At 33.0% G+C, this 14,373-nt stretch overlaps 1 protein-coding gene across 8 annotated transcripts in view; it reads right to left on the reverse strand.

Annotated features, from left to right (window-relative positions):
• Positions 1-14,373, reverse strand: part of STXBP5 (syntaxin binding protein 5) — a gene marked incomplete at its 5' end in the record, with an annotated part of 166,216 nt that overhangs the window by 37,929 nt on the left and 113,914 nt on the right. For 4 of the 8 annotated variants that reach the window (XM_082474482.1, XM_082474479.1, XM_082474486.1 and 1 more), the window contains 3 exons: positions 8,647-8,694; positions 8,797-8,856; positions 13,311-13,376. In XM_082474482.1, coding sequence (XP_082330608.1) covers positions 8,647-8,694; positions 8,797-8,856; positions 13,311-13,376 — 174 coding nt within the window. The remainder of the gene's footprint in view (positions 1-8,646; positions 8,695-8,796; positions 8,857-13,310; positions 13,377-14,373) is intronic. The other 4 variants (XM_082474484.1, XM_082474480.1, XM_082474485.1 and 1 more) reach the window with 2 other exon arrangements.

Below are 14,373 nucleotides of genomic sequence, written 5' to 3' on the forward strand. Positions count from 1 at the left end.
TTTCCCATTTCAGTACCTGAACATATAATATTATAGCAGCTGCTTTAAAACTCTTGGCTGCTAATTTCAACATCTAGGTCATCTTATAGTCTTTCTACTGATTTTTTAAATTCTTGATTATGGGTCTTTATTTTCTCATGATTTTGAATTTTTATTTCACATGTCTAGGAACTTTTGATTGAATGTGGACATATGTTTTGACTGAATAGTAGATAATATGTTGAAGGGAGCCTGGATTATACCATCAACCTTAACTGGTGTTGAGTTTTGTTCTGCCATGCAGTTAAATTACTGGTGGATATCAAGCTTGGTTTTATTTTTTGTTAGGGTGGGTCTATTTCAGTTAGAACTTTGTTCTAGGGTATGGCTCTTATGCTAAGAACTGATCCTTACTCTTCAAGAGTGGCCTTGCTGGGATATAAACAGAATGAATGAGGTGCTCAGCAAGGTCTCACTATGTCTACTCCCAGCATCGCATGACCTCTGATATCACTGGCCAGCTCTCAGCCTCACAGCAGGTGGTTGTTAAGTAGGCCTACTCAAGTCTTGACCAGCTCATATGCGGCCCAGCCCTGAGGCAAGGACTTGCATTGAATCTCCACAGGGACTTCTAGGAATCCCCCTTGAAGCAGTTCCTTCTTCTCTAGTGCCCTCCCTCACAAATTCCAGTCACTTTAGAAGCCCAGAACTCCAATTTCTTCCTCCTTAGCTTAATGAGACTGCAATTCCACTTGGGTTCTAATCACTCTGCACTGCAACAGGAAAAGTATTCTCTGGCAGAGAACTGTGTTTAACCTCATGGTTTTTCTTTCTCGTAAGGATGACAGTCCTGGACTGCTCAATGCCTGGAAATAAGAGCCTCATGTATTTTGACTAGTTTTACTGTTGTCTTCTGTAGAGGCTAAGTTCCAAACCCAAGGCCTAAAGTTGAAATTTAGGCTAAATGTTTCTATCTTTCAGTTTTTGTGACTACTTCGGAGGAATATCCTTGTTTTCAGGTGTGTTTAATCAACCTCCTTGGTGGCAGGTCCAGGAGAGGTGGATCCACTTCTGGAGAACCTCTAGTTAGTCCTCCTGGCTTATAAACTGTACTCTGGTTGTAATTTTGTGAGGAAGCAGTTGCAGACTTTATCCAGCATTTTCTGAAGCTCATATTTTTACTTCTCAGGAGTCTCAGAAGCACTTGCCAACACAATTATCTTGTCACCTGATTTCATCACACTGAAAAAGAAACTTCTGCTCATGCTTTGAAGATACTCAGCTTCCACTGAGGTTTTCAAACTGAAAACATATGATCTGAATGAGTTCTTGGAAGGCAAATTGCTTGTTTTTCTCTTCTTTATCTGTGTATTCTTCAACTCTTGCCCTGGTACCCAGTATCTTCCTTGCTTTGAAATCCTCTTTCACTAGAAACTATAAAATAGCTCTCTTTTTCTATGCCTTTGTCCACAGCAGAAACAGTGGGAATGACAGTAAAGAAGTTTCTTCAGTCTGAAGAAAACTGAAGTCAGAGATATATCTCAGCAGGCTGTTAACCTGAGTCTTTGCTCTCTCTTCTTATAAACCTGAATGAGAATATCAAGCTGGCTGGCTGAATAAGCAGTAAAGGGCTGCGTTTGATTGTAAAGAATAATGAAGTTACACTTAATCACAACAATCATGTCTGCAATGGTAGTTTCAACACCAAGGAAAGATGCATGATGTTCAAGAGAAGCAAATCTTAAGGCAAGGGGACTGCTTGGGCCATTATACCAGAGTTGACAGTTTCGTCACAGTTGATGCTTTTTAGTTCTTTGCAAAGAAAAGTTTCTCAATTATAGAGATTCTTACTGCTTCTCTGAAATTACACAGATGCTTTGAAATTTTCCTTTAGCTTTTCTACCCACTGTGTCCCACATCTTATTTTTCTAAGGAAGGTTTTTTTAAAGGAAAACAGAACTATGAATTTTATATTAAACAATGTACCAACAATAAAAGGTAAAATGACTTATTATGACAGTATGAAGAAGATGCCAAAAAAGCAAATGGATCTTTGTTTACATCGAGAGCAGTTCAATAGTTAGAATAAAGTGACAATATCACTTTTCTCACCTGCAGAGATCCAATGCAACACTTTTCATGGATAATGTCGAAATGTATGCATATTAAATAAAAGCAATCAGAATTAAAAAAAAAAAAAAAGACTAAAAATCAGCTTGTAGGATAGAGCAAGCAATCCAAGGGGGAAAGTGGGACCAAGAAGTAGAAACTCTCCTATCACACACTATTTTAATAGTCATTTGAACTAATAATGTCAGTTTCTACCTCCCATCCTAGAATATAAATTCTATGAATTTGGGAACAGAATTTATTTTGCAAATTACTGCATCTATGCATGTGTCTAGCACTTAATGTGTATGTTCAATAAACATGGCAATGAATGAAAATATAAATAAACAAAAACTGTTATTGGAATTTTTAGAAAGAAGCTGAATTTCTTCACGAAATAAAATAGAGAGAAAAAGAGGACAAATTAAATATAGGCTTATTAATCAAAAGGACAACTTTTGGAAATACAAAACACTTATCCATTACCTAAGATGAAGGAGAAACTTTAAAGAGATACTAATACCTGTCTGCTAAAGATCTGGCTATTACAAGTTCTCTTAATTCTTGAACTCCTAGAGCTTTTGTCTTCATTATTTTTCCTGTCTCTACGTACTTTCCACAAACTCATAAAACTTAACGTCTAGGATATCACCATAATTAAAAACATCTCAAAGCATTTCCTATAGAAGGTATTACATAAACTTAACATAATAAGTGCTGTGTGCTGAATTATTCCCCCCGAATTCATACGTTGAAGCCCTAACCCTTACTAACTCAGAATACGACCTATTTGGAGATAGGACCTTTAAAGAGGCGATTAAGTTGAAATGAGGCCTCTAAGTGTGGGTGCTCATCCAATCTGATTGGCACATATAAGAAGAAGAAATCTGGATACACAGACACACTAGGGGTGCACGTGCCTAGAAGAACAGACTATGTGAGGACACAGAAAGAAGGCAACCATCTGTAAACCAAGGAGAGAGGCCTCAGAAGGAAAAAAAAAATCCTGTCAATGCCTTGATCTTGGACTTCTAGCCTCTAGAACTATTCTAGAGAAAGTAAATTTCTATTGTTTAAGCGACCCAGTTTGCAGTATTTTCCTATGGCAACTCTAGCAAATAAATACAATAAGTAATGACAGAAAATAAATTGCCACATCAATAGTACTGTTCAAACGATAGTTGACAAAAAACTATTTCAGTAACGTAACTTTAATTTGGACTAATTTTCTTTATGTTAGGAAGCAAACAGCAAGTTATTTCTAGAAAGATCATTGCATATCCTTCTAATGTAAGAAAAAGATGATTCTATAGAGAGACGCATATACAGTAAGTACTGGTAATAAAACACAAACAGACTTTGCTGAGCAGATTTTATTATGAAATTTGACAGAAAATACACTAAGAATACACTAAGAATTAGAGTTTGAGTACACAATATGCCATACTCTTCAGATTTTAGTCATCCTGAAAAAGAAAAAAGAATTCATTTAGAGGAATTCCTACTTGTATAATGGTTTTAAAGTACCTGTCTGTGAAATTTCATTCTTGACAATTAAGAGTAAGTAATACGCTTTTTTCAAAGTGGAAAATATTAAAGTTACCTGTAAAAACGGTGTTACTGCACACTTGACTCATCTTCTCTTTCCAGATGAGCTTCTGTTCTTTCAGTAGCCATATTGTGGATTAAATGTAAAGATGAACTTCTATAGATGTAGCAGCCACATTTTGGGTTGAATATTGGGGAATATAAACTAGAAATATCACTACTAATTTGTTTTGTAATGAATTAGAATAATTTTAAAACTTAAAATTCTACTTGATTTCATACATACCTTTTCAAATTCATATGGCGAACTCCAAATAAACCTCTGAGAACTTATTTTTCGAATTGTAAATACAAAAGAATTGGGAAGACAGCACACGAAGAGACCATACACTATGAGAGCAGGGACATGCTACAGTGTAGAGTCAACAGACTGGGATTCTGATCTTGACTAAGTCATGATCATGGGATATTACTTTGGATAGGCTCAAATTCTTTTCTTGAAAAATAAAGGGGCTTGAGCTGCTTTAAAACTGTAGGATTTAATAAGTTAGTGATTTAGAATATAATGGTTCAGAACAGACTTAAGTCTGTTAGAACACTTCAATATAAAAAAGGAATCATTGGCACTCATGTATAGGAGAACTCATGAAAACAGCACTTGGACATTATCTTCATTTAAGTAGACTTCAAAAATTACTTCAGTTTTTGCTAAGAAAGAAAATCAGTTATTCCCCAAGTAACTGCTAGTTCAGAATTTGAGACATACAAAGGGCCCTGGAGGTATTACCTTTCCTATATTAATAAATACCATATGACAAATATCTAGTATAATGTCTAGAACTTAGGAGGTGTTCATTAAATAGAGCTACTGGGGTGGGATGAATTGGGAGACTGGGATTGACATATATACACTACTATGTATAAAACAGATAACTAATGAGAACCTGCTGTATAGCACAGGGAACTCTACTTAATGCTCTCTGATGACCTAAATGGGAAGGAAATCCAAAAAAGAAGGGATACATGTATACGTATGGCTGATTCACTTCACTGTGCAGCAGAAGCTAGCACAGCACTGTAAAGCAACTACACCCCAATTAAGAAAAAAGAGAGCTAATATTCTGTTCGTTTTGGCACAGCACTAATTAAGTCACCATACTTTCGAAACTTTATTCTTTCATCTCCAGTATTATTTCCCCTTCACAGTTTCATGTAATCAACTTGATAATCATTCCTCCTATATGAAAATTAGTAATAAGATGGGGTATGGGCAGGGTTGTAGACTATAGAATCCAGCTAGAAATCTACTTTCAGACTGAAATAGACTCATAATGAAATAGAATGATGTTTAGAGAAATTTAATCGTGTAATTTCAAGATCTAACAATCTAGCTAACATCTGGACCATATTTTATTCATAAGTATATCATGAAAAATTTGTTTAATACTTCAACAAAGATACATATTTTAGGACTATTTTTATGTAAACTTAGAATAATAAAAAGCTTTATATATTTCTGAAATTTTATAAAATATAAATAATGAACAAATAAAAAATTGATAAGCAATCTTATTTTCTAAATGATTTACAGAAATTGCTAACTAACTACAGGAAAGTTATTGATTTTGGAAATGTTGGCCTTTAAGATTTTACTAACAAAAATTATTCATAAGGTATGAACAAGCAAAACAAATCACTATATGTGTATTACATGCATAGGGATGCTGCAGTTGCATTATACTATGCTATATTTTTACTGCTAAAGTCACAAGACTAAAGTTATGTCTTTTTAGGCTGCTATTCTTATGCACGAACAATGAAGTCATTGTCAGTATCATTTACCTGAGTTAGCTGTCGGTCAGGAAACAAACAATGAAGCCAGGCTTTGGGTAGATGGGTTTGGGAACCCTACTGTCCACTCTAGCTACTTTCACTTGAGTCTGCTCTTTGAGGAAGGTAGACTTCCAGGCACTGTATATTATATTTGCGTGATGGGTACCATGATGGCCCCCATGACCTAGTGCTTGGACAGAATTTAACATGAGCCACCTTTTTTCCAGGTTACCATGTAGATAGAACAGGGTCAGAGCCAGATTATCTAGTTTCAAATCACACAACAGATTTGTTTTTGAATCCTTACAGCCTTCAGTAAATCTTCTTAAGAGGTAATACAGGATAGTGTTAAGAGGACAAACAGTGGAGTTGGACAAGCTCAGTATAAATCATGGCTCTGACATTTGCTAGCTGTGTAGCCAACAGATACTCTACATACTCTTTAACTCTTAGTGTCCTCATCTGTGAAACAGGGAAATAACAGTAAGTAGCTAACTGAGGTTACTGAGTGGATTAAATAAGAAAAAAATATTTATAAATGGTTGCTACAGCGTGCTAGGAAAACTGTAATTGTTAAGTGTATTTTAAAAAAATTGTTACTGTCTCAGCTATTTCAGCTGTACTGTCAGGCAGCAAAAAACAGTTGATTTTCCACGGTTGAGTCAGATTGTTAACGTGAGAATGACATCCTGTACACCCCCTGGCCCCGTCCTCTCCAATATGACACAAGCAGCAGTTACTTTCAAAGTGTAAGTGAAACTTAGGGACAAAACTTCAGAGCCAATACATTCTGTCAGCCTTCCACATAAGGTCATTCTTTCACCAGTGCCAATCTTGGAGGTTCGAGGCTTAATTCTTATGCTTTCCTTTATTAGGCCACAGCATAACTGCCTAAGCTGAAGCAATAAATGTCTGTAGATTGAGGAAGAACAAGGTGATAATTTTATGAGGTTCAGGATCCTTTAGAGCAAGTATGGGATTGGATGATAGGGAACATAGTGAGGTCAGAACGCTCAAGGAGTCCTAGCACATTTGATACTATTAAGCTTTAAGTATTGATAGAAAAAAAAGAGAGGTCTTTAGGAGATTTTATGAATTTTCTTCCCAACGTTTCATTGACGTTTTATGTGTTTTTCAGTAGCATATTTTATGCTAAGTCTTATTACGAAACTAGACACTAATGTAGGGAGATAAACTGTTTTTTTTTGTTTAAACTGAAAAAACTTTACAATCTAAAATGGCATAGTCTCCATCTGAATGAAGAAAAAATTGAGAAGTAAGCTTGCCTTCTATATACCTTGGGATATATGTTAGAATTAAAAAACTACCAGTTATAAAGTAAGTCAGTCACAGGGATGTAATGTATAGCACAGGGAATACAGTCACAAATACTATAACTTTGTATGGTAGGTAATGTATAAAAATACTGAATCACTATGTTGTACACCTGAACCTATTATAATATTGTAAGTCAATTATACTTCAAAAAAAATATTGAAAGATTCCAACTGAAAACAATTAAAATTATATATAAAATAGGAGATATAACAGTGGTTTCTGGAGGCAAAAAATAATTATTTATAACTGTATAGCTAACATAAGTTTGAAAAGTTGAATAAAGTTAATATGCTTCCCAAAAAATATAACTATAGAAAGTGGCATGACAAAAAAACTTGCTGATAACATTCTTGCTTTCTTTTTTATGTTACCAAAGAACTATCCTTCCAATAATGTTCTCAATCCTAAGAAATTTATTAAAGTCTTTCAAATAATCACACTCAGATATTCCACGTTACATATTCTATTCATAACACAGAAAAAAAAGGAAAGTGAGTCAAAACATTTAACAAAGCAAACATAACCCCAGGATCGAAAATCAAACAGATAAATTATTTGAGAAATTTAATTATGTACAAAGTAACTTTCATGCAAGGTAAAATTCTTAGGTAATTAAATTCTACAAGTTCTTTGATAAATTATATGTAGAAAAGTCCCTTCTAACTTTTTACATTACATGACAGTAAAAGAACCTCTAAAGTACTATTAAGATAGTATATCCTAAAAAGGAAATTGGTTGAAAAAGAATTATGCAGTAGTGCTCGTAGATAATGAAAGCGATTTAAATGTTACCAAATGATTCACTAAAGTACCACAAATACAAAGAGATAAATAATTGATACTCCATAAATGAAGAGCCCTTTGCCCAAGAATAAACCGCGTTATTCAAAAAATGACCAGAGGTGCTAAAAGTCAGCCAGTGTTAATATGAGTAAGCAGGGTTCAATTTACAACATGCAAACAATATGGATGCTACTTCTAAGAATTTTAGAAATTTACCACATATTAAACTTTATCAGTTGAAAAGACGTAAATCTATTCCAGCTGCCTAGAAATTCATCTAATTTAATACAATTCAATGAATATATGGTGGGAGTTTGGGGGGAAATAAGTAATATGTTAACAGTGTAATAAAATTTTTGGATTTACATCAAAGATTAAATGTATTCTCTTTTAGTAAAATGGTGTTTCTCAGGCTTGTAAAAATCTTCAGACAAAATTCAAATTTTTATGACTAAAAAACCCTAGTTTGATTAAGTCCCTAAAGTTTAATTATATATTTTATCCCCCAGTTTGAAACTTTGAAAATCTTGGACTGAGTAATTAATTTCAAAGTATCACTCATTTTTACTTGGGGGGAAGGAGTCGTAGAAAATCCCCATTTAACCCAAGGGTAGTACAGATTACGGACTAAAAGTCAATATTTTAAAGAACCACTTCCTTGAAATCTGGAGTCTGGATAATGTGAGGATAGAAGACAGGTAGGAAAAAATACAGATAAAACTATAAAGAAAAAAATTTCAAAACTTTGGAGTATAAAACTGTACTACGTATGGCATAAATTGAACCCTGCTTTATTTTAAAATAAAGCAAAAATAAAAAGTAATAGAACAATTCACACTGTTAAGTCAGAGGAAGAACTGCAACCCCAGTTTAACTGATTTTTAATAATTATTGCCCCAATGAGTTTAGAAGAAACACAGCCCAGGAGATGATTGTTTAGCATAGGAATAACAAATTAATATATACAAAATGCAATGCATTAGATAATTTTCTGGTATTGAGTTAGCATTGCACATAGCAAGGATTAGAAACAAAATAGAAATGTCTATTTCCTACCTATATCACTGGCTACCATCTTGGAAAACTTTCTGCTTTTGATCTTCACTGAAAATAATATTTTGATACAAAATGTCAAAATCTATTCAAAGTAAACTACATGAATTAAATGTAATCAAAAGAAAATACTGTAAAATAAAGATACTATACCCTTTTCTATAAAATTATTCACTTTTTGTTCATCATCTGAATTGTGTGGTGATGAAGAACCTACACAAATGAAGACAATGGAAGGAACAGGCACATAGTCAGTCACAAACACTGAGTTGTCACAGGGAAAAGTACAAACAAAGTAATCTGGTAACCCCTAAAACAAGTTCCCATACTACTGGCCAGAAGAAAATATCATGTACATAGTTAATAATAATTCTTATAATATTACAGTAAGAACAGCAATCAGTAGTGCATTATCTTTCATGGTCGACCAATCTCTAGTATATATAAATATTAACCCTAATGTATAATAATTTTTCCATAAGTTACAACCATTTGGCAAAATCTTGGTATACATTATAAGTTAGAGAACAGATAAAGAAAAATATAAGGAGTTATCTGTTTCTGAAAGAAAATGTAAAAACTCTTGATATTAGTTGACCAAATAAGGTTTATCTAGTAGCACTTAGAATCCTGTATAAGTACTATACTGGTAAAGTTTATTTTAGAGTTAGCTTTCTAGATACAAACTTTAAAATCATATATAAATTCTACTAGTACCATAGAGGTCTTTAAAATACTGAGGATGATACTTATAATTTTAGATATGTTCAAATATTTACTTAAATTTAATGAGTGACTTTCAATACGTTTCTCTAATAATTTTATAATTAAGCTTTTAGTCCTTTTTCCTTAAAAAGATGTTCCTAATTTTCATTGTATTTCTTTAATTTCTAACACAAACCTTTTATTATAAAGGGAATCCTAAGTAGTATTCTAGTTGACTTTATTATTAGAGTCAAACTACCTATCTTTATAACACATTTCAAATGATATCTCACCCATTAAAATTTTCACCATCTCTCCAGCTATAAATCACCTCCCCTTCTTTGAATTCCTGTAAAAGTTCACCTGTTACTTCTCTTATGATGTTAATCACTTAACGCCCTATATTTTAAGTTTACACACACCTGACCTTTCCCACTGAACTGAATTGAGAAGCTGGGACCCTATCTGATTGATATTTGCATCTCTTTTGGACTCAGTGGAGTGCTTTGCATGTAGGAATCTCTAAGTAAACATTTGCTGAACGAATAAAGCTTTTCTGCTAGAAGTGACTACCTAGAACATAACTGGAAGTAAATAAAATGGTTTTTCTACGCTGATTTCTTTTTTATCCCGGTGAAAGTATTGAGCCTTAATAAATACGGTCAAAATTTGACCTTCCCCCACAAAATCGTACTTTCTTTCTGTGGCTAGATGGAAAACATCCTTGAAGTCTCTTCTCAGACCAAGCAAAGCCTGTCAACATTGGCAGGATCCAATTACTTCTAAAACAGTCTTATAAAAATTACTCTTTTAAAACTATGTTATTTTTGCTAAATAGCATTTATAGATCCTCATAAATCCTATATCAAAAAATATCACATAAGTAACACTGAGCTCAGCAACATTTTCAGGAATAGAAATAGGGTACACTCCTTTTTCATATAATATAATTCAGATTTAAAGAAGATAATGGTTATGAGAAGATGTTACATATACTTTAAAATATTATTCATCTCTGATACTACATAACCACATGGATGTACAAAAATTTATTAACACTTGTTTTATTTGATATATTTCGTATCAGACTAATAGCAAGATAGCATATCTGAACACAAATATAAAATTATAAAAATGTCCAGTATTTCTAACATAAAAATAGGCAACATAAGCCGTAAATGTGAATAAAAGAAGCAGATATATTTTTCCCCGAACTGAAAATGCCTACTACCAGTTGTCATAACTTCTGTGACAGCTCATGAAAAAGTTCCAAAAATGTTTTTAGCATTTCCTACTTGAATATATTTTTAAAATTAGATTAAATTAACACAGAAAATACATACAGCTTTTGGTTTTTTTTAGGGTACATAGAAACTCCTGAGGGCACCACCTCATGGTATGTAGCCTTGGGTTTTCTTTAATTTGAAATGTATATATACATGTACATACATACATACACACACACACACACACACACACACACACACACATAAATTTTGGATGCAGCACTAAAATATATCCCAACATTAGAGAAGTGCTCAGTGAAGCAATCTGAGTTCTTTGAAATAAAGATCAAATGAAGATGGCAGAAATAATTTTGTATGTTTATTCAGGATGGCAGAATTAATTTTCTATTTCAGAGAGATTGTTGGTTTATTTAAAGATAAATGGAAACGGAAAACTATATTCATAACTTGGATTTTCTCAGGATGATTTTTGAATAGAACTTTGATATTAGTTGGCTAAACTGTTCAGATCACAAATCTTGGTTATGGGCTTTAAAAGCCTTTCAGAAAAGTTTCTCTTCACTTATACGTATTATTTCAAATGAACATATTGGTTTTGATAAAGGGCATATGGCTACTTTTCATTTTTATAATAGAGGTCCTCTTCTTAGTATTTATTAGGAATTCAGTTGAACTCCCAACCCACTTTTTATACATTTCTTCTCTCATAAACACAAACGTTGTTGTCTAGTAACTATTTCCAGAGCTTTGTTTTAGTCTCTACGGTAGTTCTTAGTACTTATGCATGACTGACATCCATCTCCTGGTATAGGAAACATGTATTAGGTACAACTACTGTCTACCAAAGTGTGGTTTGTTTTTTTTAAAAGTAGTCTTTTCTGATCTGCATGAATGAATATAACTCTTCAGATAACTCTTCGTTCTTTCAGAGCATAATCAAAGACTAAACTAAGAGTTTATATCTAAAGATGAGAATTTGTGATTTATCAATGATTTCTGAGGTCATAATTTTTACTTTGCATTTCAACCTCACCTAAAAATATGCCTGGTGACATACAAATTTCTGCACGTTAAAACTATATTTTCTTTTCATGTGAACCAAAGAGCAAAGTATATTTGAAAATGTTGAATGATGTTTGAGTTTCTCTGGTACAAGAGAGAACCTGGAGGGTTTTTACCAGTATGCATTTTTTTATATTTATCTATTGAATAATTATGCTGAAATGTACTTACACGTTTATCTACAATTACCTCTTGCTGGGTTACTCCAAATTGCTAGAAATATACACCTATTGAAAGTCTGACTTAGGGTGAAAAGGAGTATTAATTTACTTGGGCTGAATCTTGTTAAAACACATTTGATAGTCATTTAATATACTGAAAGACAATATATCACATGTCCAAGTTATCAAATGTGGCTTATAGTCTTATCATACTGACAAGTGCATTCATATGGACTTTAGGGAAGGTGAGAAGATCAGAATAGTACTGTATATGGTTGGAGGAAGAACAGTAATAATTAAGAGATATTATAATTCTAAATCATATTCAGAAATACCTCTAGTCCTGTGAGATGGGAAGTACGTATTGCTCCATATTATTTGTTCAATGTTATTCTACCAACGTTCAGCCTTAATATTAGGTGCTAATGATATGAGTGATTCCTGTATTCCATATGTTTTATTAGTGTAATGAGTGTACTTAAATACGAAATTTGAATATTAAGAAAACCAGAAGTGCATATATTTTAAGAAAAGAAATGATTAACTTGAGCAATATCAGGAAAATGCAATTTTAAAAAGAAAACCTCACAAAAGTTCTATTGGTCCTAGACCTAACAGAATGGTAAACTGAAATATGAGGGAGTAAAGTAAAATGCACCTCTCAATTTTTCCCATTCTTAAAATTATTTCTGATGTAGAACTACCTACGCAAGGATCAAAATCTGTCTAAGAACAGTGTTACTTTATGTTAAGAACAATCTTTCCAGTAGAAAGCTGATGAAAATTCCCAGCCAGAATGATTTAATAAATACGTCAGTTAAAATTATGAAGTTAACCTTATTAAATTTTAGCAAAGTTTCAATCCACTAAAAAAAATAGTAAATTCAGGATCCTCTTAATTGTAAGGAGACTCAAAAAGTAATGTTACTCTGAAATATTAATATATACATAGGTTACATGAGACTAATATACGGATAAGAAAGGACAAATGCTTTATTACAGATATAAAATTATATCTCGTATTACTTTGATCAAAAACAAATGTAACTAGTCTACAATTATTCTCACTGTCCACAGTCACCATTAGATAGTAAGTATTAAAAATCTTTCATAACATTTAGGTGAACATTATTCATGGATTAGAGCACTATTCTACCAGATGACTCCAGCATGCTGAGAGCAAAGACAAAACTGTAGATGACGAAACCTTCGATCCAATGTTAAGAAGTAAAATACATTTTCCCAAAAAAGTGTAAATATTAGAAAGCTAAGTAAACAGTTACATGACTCTTAACAGGTAACAGCTGTAGATTTTTATCTAATGCACTCCTTTTCACTTAATGAGAATGCAAAGAATACAGTTATGATTTTAAGAATAAATATGTGACACAAAATTTCCTTGTAGGTGTGTTTTAAACGCTTATCTATAAAAATCTGACAGGCTGTATTTTTTGTAGAATTATAATTAGTAATAAAATAAAAACCAAATTACCAGAAGTTGGAGATTTGCAGCGATCTTCTGGGACTACAGTCCCTTCACTAATATCGCACAGACCTGCTAAAAAACAAAACCAAAACCAAATCACTCCACAAGTTTATATAAGTGCAGTTTTACCTCCTATTTACAGTATGTATTTAATGACAGTCCATTTAAAAAAAAACCCAGCAGGTTAGCAGACTATGCTGGCATTGATACTATGCTCATTAGTTTTGAGATAAGATATAGGAGTATTCTGATATTAAAACACCTCAAACTAACCCAGCAGTCATCAGTTAAACAAATAAGAAACAATTTCCAAAAGAGATAATTTGCTATTTTTCAGGGACATTAGATATAACACAGGATTTTGTTTAAAGTTGGCAATTTGAGGGCATATGACATACCTTTTATTGGATTTCACTTGAAGGAGAATAAATACTTGGTAATAAATTTGGTGATTTTTACATCATAAGGACTCTCAACTCAAACCTCAAAGTGGTTTCCCCTAAGTATATCTCAAGTACCTCCCCCCTTAAATATCACTGAATAATAATTAAGAAAATATTGTGTGCTTCTAAGTTTGCAATATTTAAAATACAAGCATACCTTGTTTTACTGCACTTTTCACTTTGCTTGTATTGTATTTTTTTTACAAATTGAAGGCTGTGGCAACCCTGCATTGAGAAAGCCTACAAGCACCATTGTTTTCAAAAGCATTTGCTCACTTCGTGTCTCTATGTCACATCTCAGTAATTCTCATAATAATAATAAAAAAGTCTGAAATATTGCATTTGTTATGGTGATCTGTGATCAGTGATCTTTGATGTTACTATTTTAATTGTTTTGGGGCACCATGAACCACGCTCATGTAAGATAGCAAACTCAGTTGATAAATGTGTGTGTTCTGACTGCTCCACTGACCCGCCCTTCCCCCATTCCTCTCCGTCTCCTCAGGCCTCCCTATTCTCTGAGACACAATATTGAAAGTAGATCAGTTAATAACCCTACAGTGACCTCTAAGTGTTCAAGTGAAAGGAAGAGTCAGTCAGTCGTTCTCCTTTCTCTTTAAATCCAA

This window comes from Balaenoptera physalus (assembly GCF_965194825.1).
Source record: "Balaenoptera physalus genome assembly, chromosome: 9".
Lineage (NCBI taxonomy): Eukaryota > Metazoa > Chordata > Mammalia > Artiodactyla > Balaenopteridae > Balaenoptera > Balaenoptera physalus.